This window comes from Quercus suber, unplaced genomic scaffold (assembly GCF_002906115.3).
Source record: "Quercus suber isolate HL8 unplaced genomic scaffold, Cork oak 2.0 scaffold_423, whole genome shotgun sequence".
Classification (NCBI taxonomy): Eukaryota; Viridiplantae; Streptophyta; class Magnoliopsida; order Fagales; family Fagaceae; genus Quercus; species Quercus suber.
The window spans coordinates 644,066-656,155 of NW_027069874.1; the positions used below are offsets into that span (position 1 = coordinate 644,066).

The following is a 12,090-nucleotide window of genomic DNA, read 5'->3' on the forward strand; positions in this document are numbered from 1 at the left end:
AGGAACGGTTGTTAAATGAGTAACTGTTCCACGAATACTATATAAAGTATTCCCAAATGAAGAAGTAAGGTATGAAAAACATTCTCCAAAAATAGGAACTTGAGAAATATTTTTTTTTGATTTTATCTTTTCACTGACTTAACTATCAGAGGGTTCTAGGCTGGCCTCCACCGGTCTCCTCTGATTCTGTTTGATTTTCTAGGACTCAGCCTTCAAGATCAACACCCGGAGATTTTCAGCCCACTGATTTCCTTAGAATAATCAATAATAATGAAGAAAGAATGCATATCTATCATGGGATTTAGGCATTCACATATTGGAATAAACTTCATTTTAAAAAGGATATATATATATATATATATGATGGTGTAATAAAAATCCAAGTCCGTGTCACATCTCGTCCATAAGGGTCGTCCAAAGAGAAGGTACCCCTTACTTGTCCATGATGACCTCGTCCGTCCGTCCTTGAAGGACGGACAAGGTTGTTGTGTCTTGAGCACTTCGAGCTTTAAACGTGCGTATTTTCGCCAGGTGTGAGAATAGATGAACCGTTGTAAGCCAAGTCCAACCGTTGAGAAAGGCATACCCATAATGTAACTTCCATGGCAGTTATGGAAGTTGTCTTCGAACCTTTCGTACTACTCAGCAATAGGAATGGTTATCAAATAAGTAACCGCTGCTCACATGCTACAGAAACGATCGCCAACAGGATGGTAGGTCATTCAGATTTTTCCAACTTTTTTGAAATTACAGAGACTAACTTTGCTATCGAAGGATTCTTGGCAGGTTTCCACCGGTCTCCTCTAATTTCGTGTTTATTTTCTCAGGATTTACCACAAAATCATCAGCATCCGAGACTTTCAACCCACTGGTATAACAGAGTTCATCAATATATATATATATATATAGGTAGAGTTTCATTTGATATAGAATTAAATCCTCTTGGAATTAAGATTTCTAATCAATTTTTTTATTACTATCTCATAGATGTCATAAAAAGTGGATTAAAAAGGTCATATGAATAGAAAGAAAAAAAAAACATTTTTTTTATTGAAAAAAGGAAACTTTTCTTTTATAACCCCCAAAAAAAAAAAAAAATTTTTTTAGAAGAATAAATGTTTATTATATATAAATATTTTTTAGAAGAAAGAGAAGGTGTTTACTTTAAACTCAAATATTTATTACCTTATTTACAATTTTTTTTTTAACTTTATCCAAAAGCATTTTTGATAAATAGGTATGAACAATAATTATCTAAAAAAAAAAAAAGAGTCATGTGTGAATAGGAAGATTTTGTAGTTGAATATGTTTTTATTTTTTTATTTTTAGGGGTATTATGTTGTTGTTGTTGTTGTTTTTTTTTTTTTTTTTTTTAACATAAAGTTATATAATTTAAATTAAAAAAAAAAAAGAAATAGATGAAGATTGTTACTGACTTCTAAACTCAATTTTTATTATGTAGTATATGATATATATATATATATATATTTTGACAGTTTTAACTTATGGTGTCCTTTTCGGATGCTTGCTTTTTATCATTAGATTAAGATACCAATTGATTTTTCATGTAGGCTTCAAATCTTTTACAAGTTGAATTAATTAGAATCAACTATCAGTTATTACAGTTAAAGAACCCAATCTATTTTTTTCACTATTTATTTATTTTTATATTAAAATAATTTGCGGTGGAGGACTTGAATTGAGACAAAACTTAGCATTATAAATTTATAATTTACGGCAAATTCTAAGGAAAAAAAAATATGTTATGATTGTAATTGGGCAAGTCCATATCAATTTCAGTCGTTTAGCAGTGTGGACAACGCCGTCGATCTGACCATAGGGAATGAAGAACACGAATGAATGAATATTGACAATTCCGCGAATATTTAATGTGCTAATTGCTCGGAATGAACAAGGTAAATATTGCCTAATTGGGAATAAGGAAAGTAAGCACGCAATGAACAACGTGTTAACTTAATCTCACGGTCAAAGGAATGCTTTTTTTTTAGTTATTGCTTTGGCATCTAAAAGTTTACATTCTGAAATATTGATAAGTGAAAAAAAAAAAAAAATTTATACACTCATAATGCACTATTGTATGTATTATACTATGCGCAAATATTAAAAAAATTAATTTAAAATAGAAAAATGCCTTTCTTTCTTATAGTACGTTTTCTTTGCAATATTGCTATTCAATTAATATAATTCATTTGTTACATTTGACAAATGTTTAACACATAGAAAACTTTACCGCGTACTCTTGGTGCGGTAGTTAATCCAAAAGTATAAATACTTGTGGAGTGTGTGGACAAAGATAAGGGTAGTTTCACACACATATACACTTAGATTAGTTTAGATTAGAAATTTATCTTTGGCTACTTAATTTTCTTTTAATAAATTTAAAAAAATGATGAGATAAAAGTTACTTTAATAAAAATAAACTATTACAAAATAAAAGACTTATTAATTAATAAAGAAGATAAGTGTTGTTAATTGTTATACTAATTTTTTTAAAATTAAAAAAAAAAAATTGAAAAAAAGACTTTGTTGAACTTTTCCACATGCCAATCGTGTGGAAAGGTGTTTAATTGTTTACTACTATGTTTTTTTTTTTTTTTTTTTGGATGAAAAAAAATAGTTTATATTTTTTGGGGTGAAAATGCGTTTGAATTGTTTATATGCCAAAATTTGTACCATAGTATATTCTTGGACATTTTAGACTAGGGTTTTGCTGGAGGGTTTCTCTTGCAGAATCCCATGTGAGTCTGTGAGAGAGATAAAAGCGAGAGATAGTTTTCACTTCACATTTTCAGACAGAGAGAGTCGAAGAAGGGAAGGATATAACAATGGAAGCTAGAGTGGGTGTGGTGGTTGAAGGAGGACAGAGAGCTCGGGTTCACCAACTCAGGTATTTCAGCAACAAAGGCAGAGCCAAGCAACACGCTCACAAACACAGACACCCAATCAGATTGGAACGGTGCAACAGCTTCTCGCCGGTGGTATCGCCGGAGCTTTCAGCAAGACCTGCACCGCTCCTCTTGCTCGACTCACAATCCTCTTTCAGGTCTCTCTCTCTCTCTCTCTCTCTCTCTCTCTTGCTTCTCTTTCTCATTCACAAACTTATTGTGTTTGTGTTTTTTGCTATCTGGGTATTTTTGTGGTTTGTGATTCTGAGTGTTTTTTTTTTTTTATTTGGGGAAGTGGGTCTTATGGTTTTTGACTTGGGTTTGGTTGGGGAGTGTTTATATTATCTGGGCTCCTTTTTTTTTTTTTTTTTTTTGAATGAATTAAGACTTATGTGTTATTTGGGGTATTGATTTCTGCTAAATAAAGAAAATGTCTAATTTAGTTTCTTAGTAGTATGCAACACAAATGCTAAGAAAAGAAACTATTAGGCTGAAAAACACGGCGGATTTTATCGTGAAGCCTTCTTATTTGATTGCATACATACAATTACTTTCATTTTCCATGACAATCAGTACATTTCTGGTTGTAATGTTGTTTAGAAATCATGATAATGAGTGTTTGAGGCTTAGAGCAATAATTAGTTAATTGTTGATTATACATAATGCTTACTATTGTCCTTGGTTTGGAAGAACATGAAATTAAAATTTGTGGATAGGTCTATATCATTCCAAAGCTTGGTTGTTGACTCTTCCAAATCCTTCTTATCAGGTGCAAGGTATGCACTCTGATGTTTCAGCACTGAGCAAGGCTAGCATATGGCGCGAGGCTTCCCGAATTATCAATGAAGAAGGGTTCAGAGCATTTTGGAAAGGCAATCTGGTCACAATTGCTCATCGTCTTCCTTATTCTTCAGTCAGCTTCTATGCATATGAACGCTACAAGAATGTGAGTGCAGGTTTTCTTTGTGTAATTCTGATGCATATATTATCTCTTCCATTGCTTGATATCAATTTGTTGATCCCTTTTATGTTCTGCAGTTGTTGCATTCGATTCTTGGGGAAAATCGTAGGGGTAATATGAGTTCAGATGTTTGTGTGCACTTTGTAGGTGGTGGGTTGGCGGGAATAACAGCTGCCTCTGCTACATATCCGCTGGATCTTGTGAGGACACGTCTTGCAGCACAGGTACTGGCAGCATATCTTGGTTGATTTTTTTTTTTGGATCTTGTGAGGACATGTCTTGTAGAGAGTGAAACTAAGAGTGAACTGAATAAGGAAAAACTGATTATCAAAATAAAGAATAAGGAAAAACAATTTCCTGTGTCTTTTGAATTTCAACTTCTTTCTTACTTCAATTAGATTTTAAAATCTGCAGACAAATGCAACTTACTACAGAGGTATCTGGCATTCATTTCATACCATTTGCCGAGACGAAGGTTTTATGGGCTTGTATAAGGGACTTGGACCGACACTTTTAGTATGATTTTAACCTTCTTCTCCTCCTCCTCCTCATTCTCCTTGGTGGCTCTAGTTTATTGATTTAAATTGCCCTTGGTATGCTTTGCGTGACACAGGGAGTTGGACCTAGTATAGCAATAAGCTTTTCTGTTTATGAGACCTTGAGATCGCTTTGGCACTTGAATAGGTGAATACTGCATTTTGGTTGTGGAGTTATGTTTGCTGTCTCCTGCTTTGTGCAATTTGGTTGTACTACTATACTAATATTTTCTTTTGGCATCAGGCCTGATGATTCCCCTGCCATGGTCAGTCTTGCTTGTGGAAGTCTTTCAGGCATTGCATCATCAACTGGTGAGTGGTCTAGGACCTCTTTTTTCTTTTTTCTTTTTTCTTATTATTTTTATGGATAAGTTTTGGTCATAAGGGGCGGGGGAAGGGGAGGTTCGAACTAGTGCTTATATTTATGTGATGTCATGGCAATGGTGATGGAAAGGAGATAAATGGAAATTTTGTTAGGGTATATGAATTTGTTTCCTCATTGCTAATCAATGGCTTATTATATATATTTTTTGTATCTTGTGTGGGGATGTTCATATAATATCTTTTGGAGATGAACTTTTGAATATCATTTACTACTATTCATCAAGCCTCTAAATGTGAGAAAAACTTCTAATGTTGCAATGCTTGTGTTTTTGTAGAAGTTGAGTTAGATGTCTTGCTCAATTTGGTATATTTTAATTTTTGGGAAACCTGTGTACAATAGATTTTTTTCTCAATAAGTTATGACATTTTTCCTGAAATGTTGCTGTTGTGCATTGGAGTCTGATGACAATTGTATAACTTGTGCTATAGACTTAGTGGCAAACTTCCTCATACTGAATGACCATCCCATGTCTTATGCATACACTCAATATGCCTTGGTGCTCTTTAGTTACAAGTGGTAAACTAGTAAAGAAGGCTTGAGACTACTATCCTGATGAGATTTGTTAGGTGCTGCTATTCTTTTTCCGGTTTCCCCTGTATTGACAGTGCCAGCAAAAACTGATATAGTTATGAATCTCATATTGTAAATTGTTTTTAGCAATTTATAATCAAATGGTTGGTTATACTTGACATTAATTATATCTGGCATTTTCAATATATCTACATGATTTTCATTTTCTCTCCTACTTACTTTTCAGCAACATTCCCTTTGGATCTTGTGAGGCGAAGGATGCAATTGGAGGGTGCTGGTGGTCGAGCCCGTGTTTATAACACTGGCTTGTTTGGGACATTGGGGAACATAATGAAGAGTGAAGGCCTACGTGGCTTGTATAGAGGGATTATACCAGAATACTTGAAGGTTGTTCCCAGTGTAGGCATTGTCTTCATGACTTACGAGACATTAAAGATGCTTCTATCGCGCATCCCATGAAGTTTGCAGTTGCCTATAAAATTTCACGATTACTGCCATTGATTGTGGCCATTAAAGTCAAACTCATTCTCCTCTCCAATATGGAAGGTGCTTCATAAAAGATACAAGGTAGGTAGAAGAAAGTTCCGTGGTGTGTGTCTCTTGAGAAATTTTGGTGGTAAATTTTGTCCTTGCTGCCATGAGCCCATATTTTTTCATGTATAGGTAGTTAGCACAATGAGGAACGTCAACTGTACCCAATTCCAATATGATTAGGTCGTGACATGATAGTATTCATTGGTGATCATAGCATCACTAAAGTTTTGTTATTGCAGCTTGTTTGTTACTTGTCTGTCCCTGCATATTTACTAACTATTTATGTTATCAATGTATCTGAATGTGTTCCATTTCACTGGGAAATTATTTTTGTTTATTAAGATAATGTTTTAAAGACTTGGGAAGCACCAATAAGGATACTGATTATGTACATGATACAAACCTGGATATGATCATTCTTGGAAATTCAGAAAACAATGTAGTATCGATATATATATATATATATATATATATTTCTACTTATAGCATCCGCTTTTGATGATAGATTTTTATCATCAAACCAAGATACCAGTTAGTTTTTGGTGTAAGCATAGATTAAACTTCAAATTTCTTATTCAACTATCAGAGATACTTTGAATAACATATAAATGAATATTTGTAAATATATATCATGGGTGATTTTATGGTACACGTTTCTTTTTTTCTTTTTTGATATGAAATAAAAAGTTGAACATAAGTTATTGGGATATAAATATATATTTTTTAAGAACATAGTTATTGCGTTATAAATATATATTTTATAAGAATAGATTATCGATCAAGATTAGATAGGTATGATACTAACAAGGAAAAGTGTACCGCATAATTCTCCCTACATCAGACTAATTTTTCACTAAAAGGATAAATCATTGCTAAAAGGCATAAAATTCGTAAAATAAGAATCCCTCTGTATGTGAATTTGACTGTCAGAAGTATCAATGTTTCTTGGTTAATGACACTGTGGGTGTTATAGGCTCATAGCAATGTGGTGCTTGTCCTAGAGCCATTTTATTTATTATTATTATTATTATTTTAAAAATAGTTACAATATACTGTTAACTTGACCGTTCAAATTTTTTCTCCTTTAGACCTCTGAACACTTTGTGCATGAAGATGTGCAAATTAAACTAAAGCTTTTAGAAATTGTCCTCGGAGTCAGTTAATAAATAATAGAATACTCTTGGAGACCTACTTTTTTGGGGGGGAAAAAAAAGCCTTGGAGACCTGTCTTATTTTAGATACATATTTCTACAATACAAAAATTGTGATGCATGAGGAATTTTGGTTTCTGCTATAGGCCCTTTGCCCAACTCAAGGATGAGTTGAATAAAAATTGTTGTGGGTGTTTTTATTTATTTATTGTACCTTAGACGTGTGTCTTGATGTTATTAGATAACTTCTAGTCTAACCTTTTTTAGGAAAGAAGTTGGGTTTGATGCTCCCACAAAATGGGGTCCAAAGTCTCATTTTACCACTGTCAGTTTGTGCACAAACATTGAGTCCAAAGTTCAGGAGATGATACTACAAACTAGGCTTATTCTCTACTTCTCCCGCATAAGGAAAATTTCTCCAACTTTTGCTGCGAAATTGACTTTTCTTAACTTTCTATTGTGCAATAAAGTTTTCTGCACTTTTCTGCGACGTGAATGACTATTCTCCATTTTCTACAACAGAAATATTTCTCTACTTCCTGCACATAAACTTTGAAATCCAAAGAAAATACCTATCATGCAAATGTTAGTTTACAAGGGTTAGCATACATATTCTCAAATATATAAAATATACTCTACAGAATATGGATTACAATGTGTGTGTGTACACACACGCACACATGTATGACATGATTAATTAAAGTAAAAAAAATTAACACATGTGTTAGCAAATAATAAATAAAGTTTTTGCAAACATAATCAAGAATTAAAAAAGAAAAGAAAAATGTTTTCAGCAGGATGTTGACTAAGAGAGCTCAACTCCAACTTACACAATCTAGTTACTTGATTAGGCTACAAAGTTGAGTGATTTGGAATGTGAGTCAGAGGAGTCATCCTTTGGAGATTGCAAAGAGTGCACTTTGGTGTTTTCTAAGGGAGAGAAAGGATTCCCAGTGATGCATGCTATACTCTCCTACCATATATACTCTACTTTCTTTCCTCTCCGTTGTCACTTTCTTTCTCTTTTCTCTCTTCTTTCCCTTTCAACTCACTATTCAGATTTCCTTGGTTACTATGTTGTTGTTGTTCCCATATTTGTGGGTACTGCTACTATTTATACCATAACTCAATCCATGATTTTTTTTTTTCCAACCATTTTGTTTGCTGCAGGCATTTAGCCAACACCCATAACATAGTGGTTACTATCTTCTAGCCTTGTGCAAGTGGGTTCAATCCCTCTACTTGGCTTTAAGACAAACTTCCTCATTTTTTGGTAAAGGACAATTTGCCATACACCATTACCTCTCTATCTTTTCCCAAAATGGTAAAGCCCTCATTAATTCTTTGTCTTCACTTTCTAGAATGTATTAGATGGTTCCAACCTACCTTTTTCCCATTTTTTGTCAAAGATGTCTTCCCAGTAAGACATTCCCAAAAGAGGGCTTGATGGGATATCAGATTTAGGTCCTTTCCTCCCTCTACCAAACCACACCTTTTGCACCTCATCGGCCATGGGCCTTACTCCCTTGCTTGGCTGGGATGTAGAAGGGCAAAGCCTAGACCTTACCTTACTCACATGCCTTGTTACTTTTGTATTTTCTCTGTTTTTGGTTTCTTTATTCTTCACGTGTTGCCACTGCTATTTTTGTTTTCTTTCTTTGTGTCTCTTACAGGAGATAGGTTTGGCCTCTTATCCTTTTATACAAAAGGATTTGGGCCTCTATGGGCCAAATAACCTTAACTAGATCAAATGGGTCTTGGATTGAATTTGCTTTAATCTGCCAAAGTCATTTTGCAGAAGATTTGTATTCTACTGCAAGTCATTTTCCCTTGCATTTCTCTCTCAGCCCAGATGTAAATCTAGACTTTTATTTCTTTTTTGTTTTACTGGGCCTTTTTTGCTCTTTAGTCTTCTTGGTGGGCCTTTGGGCATTAATTTCTATTGGGCTTAAATTCTCTACTCCTTAAGGCCTGAATTCATTGGGTCTTGGGCTTTACTTCTTTTGTTTTTGAGGAAGCTTGGGCTTTACTTCTTGATCCAAAATTTTTGCAATTTTGAGCATCAACAAAAATTAAGTGAAGAAATAATGTCAATGCCTAAGAATTAATTGAAGAAAAAATTGAAACAGGTTTAAATATTCAAGTGTAATGATTGTTCCGAAAATTACATAGCACTTAAAAATGAAAGAGTCCAATGTCTTAAAAATTCAAAATGCAGATAATAATGATTCAATAATTCATGCTAAAAACTTTAGGATTGTGTTGTTAGGTTAGACAAATTACCATGTTTTCTTGCTGCTTTAGCGACTGATGTAACTATTTGTTAAGCAAGTTAGCAAAATAGTTTCTAACTTATAAGAGTAATGCTACAAACACAAACTAATTTACAATATTTTTACAAACGGCTGATGTGGTTTTAGTAATTTTCAAATAATTATTAGTAAACATAAATGGGATGTTAGTGGTAAACCTATGAAGGGGCATTTTTTGAGTTGTGCGTTGGGCTGCCTCCTATGGTGATGGGCCCGAGTATTCTGAGTAGGAGAGTTGAGACCAGCCCAACTGTAACTCATTTTGGGCCGACTTATGCGCAAAATAGGCTTCGTCTACCAAGAGTATGCTTACGGCAGGCAGAGCTGTTTCAAATGATTTACGGCAGGCAGATAAAATAATAGCAGAAGAACAAAAATATAGTGACCTTTTATTAATGAAAGATAACCAATTAATTCCTATCTATGATAATCACAGTAATAATAATAGCTTTTGCAAAAGAAGTGAAGGGTTAAGTGACAATATGAATTAATTGAGAAAATAATATCAAGTCAAGTTTGGGTTCGTAGAGGCAAAGATCACAGAGGAAGAATGTCTTCTCTCAATGAAACTAATCTCTCAGGAAAAGATCATGCCATGGGGATTAATGACTTTGAGGGAATTAGACCTAAATGATTAGTGCCCAAAGGAATCTTTATTGTTTAATTGTCTCCAAGAGAGTGGGATTTCGAGTGGGAGAGAAGGGAACCGACCTACTGGTGCATGCCTATTATCTTTCTTTTTTTCTTTCTGTTTTCTCTTCTATCTTTTTTTCTTTCCTTTATTTTTTCTTTTGTTTTTTTTTCACTTCGTAGTACCTCTGTTTTTCGATCCCCTCTACAGGGCACGGCAAGGGTCCTTTTATAGGGCCTACCGTTACCGAATTTTACCACTTTACCCCTTAACCGCCTTTGTCTGGTCTGGGCGTACTTGCCGACCACCCAGGAGCTTGTATGTGTACCACTTACCCTTACCAGAGAAAGGCAGGTTTGTGTCGTTTGTTAGTCCACCATGGCACCCTTTCCTGCCATGGCATAAATGCTTTTTCTCTCTCTCCCACGGCATGCACCCAACGGTTCCCCCCTCAACCTTGCCTCTTTTGGGCGGTCTGTCATCCCAGCAGGACGTACCTCCCAAAAGGGCTTGGGCAGGAACCGCAGAATAGGTCTTTTCCCCTCTCCCCACCACCAAACCACACCCCCTTACCTTTTACCTCTAACCCATGGCCCCACCAAGTCCCATAGTGGCTGGGTACAGGTTAGTGGTGTCTGGGCCTTGCGCATGCTTCCCTGTCATATATGTTCAAAATCTGCTTGCTGCTCATATATTTACCACGATCTGGAGCTATGTTTACACAGTTTGCTGCGCTTCTTTGTTCTTTTACGTGGGCCATTTCATAATTCACTGTTCCCTTTTAGGGCTGGGCTTCATTTAATACTAGGTTTTACATTTCTCTTGGCCCATTTCTTGATTGCTATCATGTCCAGCCATACTATTCTGTCATTCCTACTGTAATGACTTGGTCTTGCTGGTCCTCTTTTAGACCTGCCGTTTTACTCTCTTCCTCAAATGGCTTTGCATGACCATAGACTTTCTTACTTAGGGGCTCCTGTGTCCCCTTGGGCATCCTTGGCCCATTTACTTGTTTTGGGCTTCCTCGGCTCATTTACTTGCTTTGAGCTTCCTCGACCATTTTCCTAACTTTGTGTTCCCATGGGCTTTTACTTACTTCATTAGACTTCCCCGACCCAATTATTTCATACTCATCCTTGGGATTTGTGGGCCTGCCAACAATCCCCTACTCTCTTTGCTTATATTAGTTTGAGCCTGCGGCGACTCATTCTTACTTTTTCACATCATACACTGCCCATGGGTTTGTTATTCTCTCTTTCCGGGTCTTTTGAGCCCACTTGCTTCCTCAAGGCCCATTTATTTATTTTATGGACCTGTAACCCATTATTCCTACCGGTTGGGCTTAATGGTTTTATTCTATGTTTGCCACTTCTATTTGCTGCTTACGTTGCTGAGTTGGGCCTCCTTTCTTGTTTTACAAAAATGACCCTCAACAACCTATATTAGAATTAATAAGAATTTGTCACATCAATAGTTTGTAAAAATGTTGTAAAATAGTTTGTGGCCGTAACATTACTCAACTTATAATGATAATAAACACAAATAACAATAAGGATCAGTTCAAATGTAATTTATTTTCTTACTAAATTAAAAGAAACAGTAATTGTGAGATCTAATGGCAAAGCTTCTAGTTAGTTTACTTGGAAAAATAAGTTGTTGATAAGGCCTCTTTTACTAAACTAGCGTATATGCCGTATAGTGATTAAAATTAGCATTATTTTCTTTTTCCTCTTCATTGTTAATGTAACTTTTGTGTTAGTGTATTTTAAATTAAGTTACTTTAAAACTTAAAATAAACTGAAAATTAATAAAGAGATGAGTTATAGTGGAATTCATTAAAGAAAGAGTTAACATGAATGTAAGTTAAATTAAATTAATTAAGAGGAGTTATTTAAACTAATAAATAACATGTAGGTTAAAAGAAAGATTGGAAGACTATATATATAACTATGCTATGGACTATTTTCAGATCAAGAGTGAATGAAGAGAAATAATTTTTTTTTTTTTTTTGGTGATACAAGATAGAAATTTTACTCTATCTTAATCTAAGTATATATGTGTGTGAGTATCCCTCTTAGAGACTTTAACCCCGACCATTGCTCTCCACTCCTCACAAGCACTTATATTTGTGGAGTAACCATCA

At 34.8% G+C, this 12,090-nt stretch overlaps 1 protein-coding gene across 1 annotated transcript; it reads left to right on the forward strand.

Annotated features, from left to right (window-relative positions):
- The first annotated feature begins 2,683 nt into the window (after positions 1-2,683).
- On the forward strand, positions 2,684-6,169 carry LOC111986758 (uncharacterized). Its single transcript, XM_024018437.2, is given in 8 exon segments — positions 2,684-2,889; positions 2,892-3,064; positions 3,676-3,852; positions 3,945-4,091; positions 4,282-4,383; positions 4,481-4,551; positions 4,648-4,715; positions 5,546-6,169. Coding segments are annotated over 8 exon segments (1,014 nt in total). The 5' UTR covers positions 2,684-2,846; the 3' UTR covers positions 5,779-6,169.
- Positions 6,170-12,090: the final 5,921 nt, after the last annotated feature.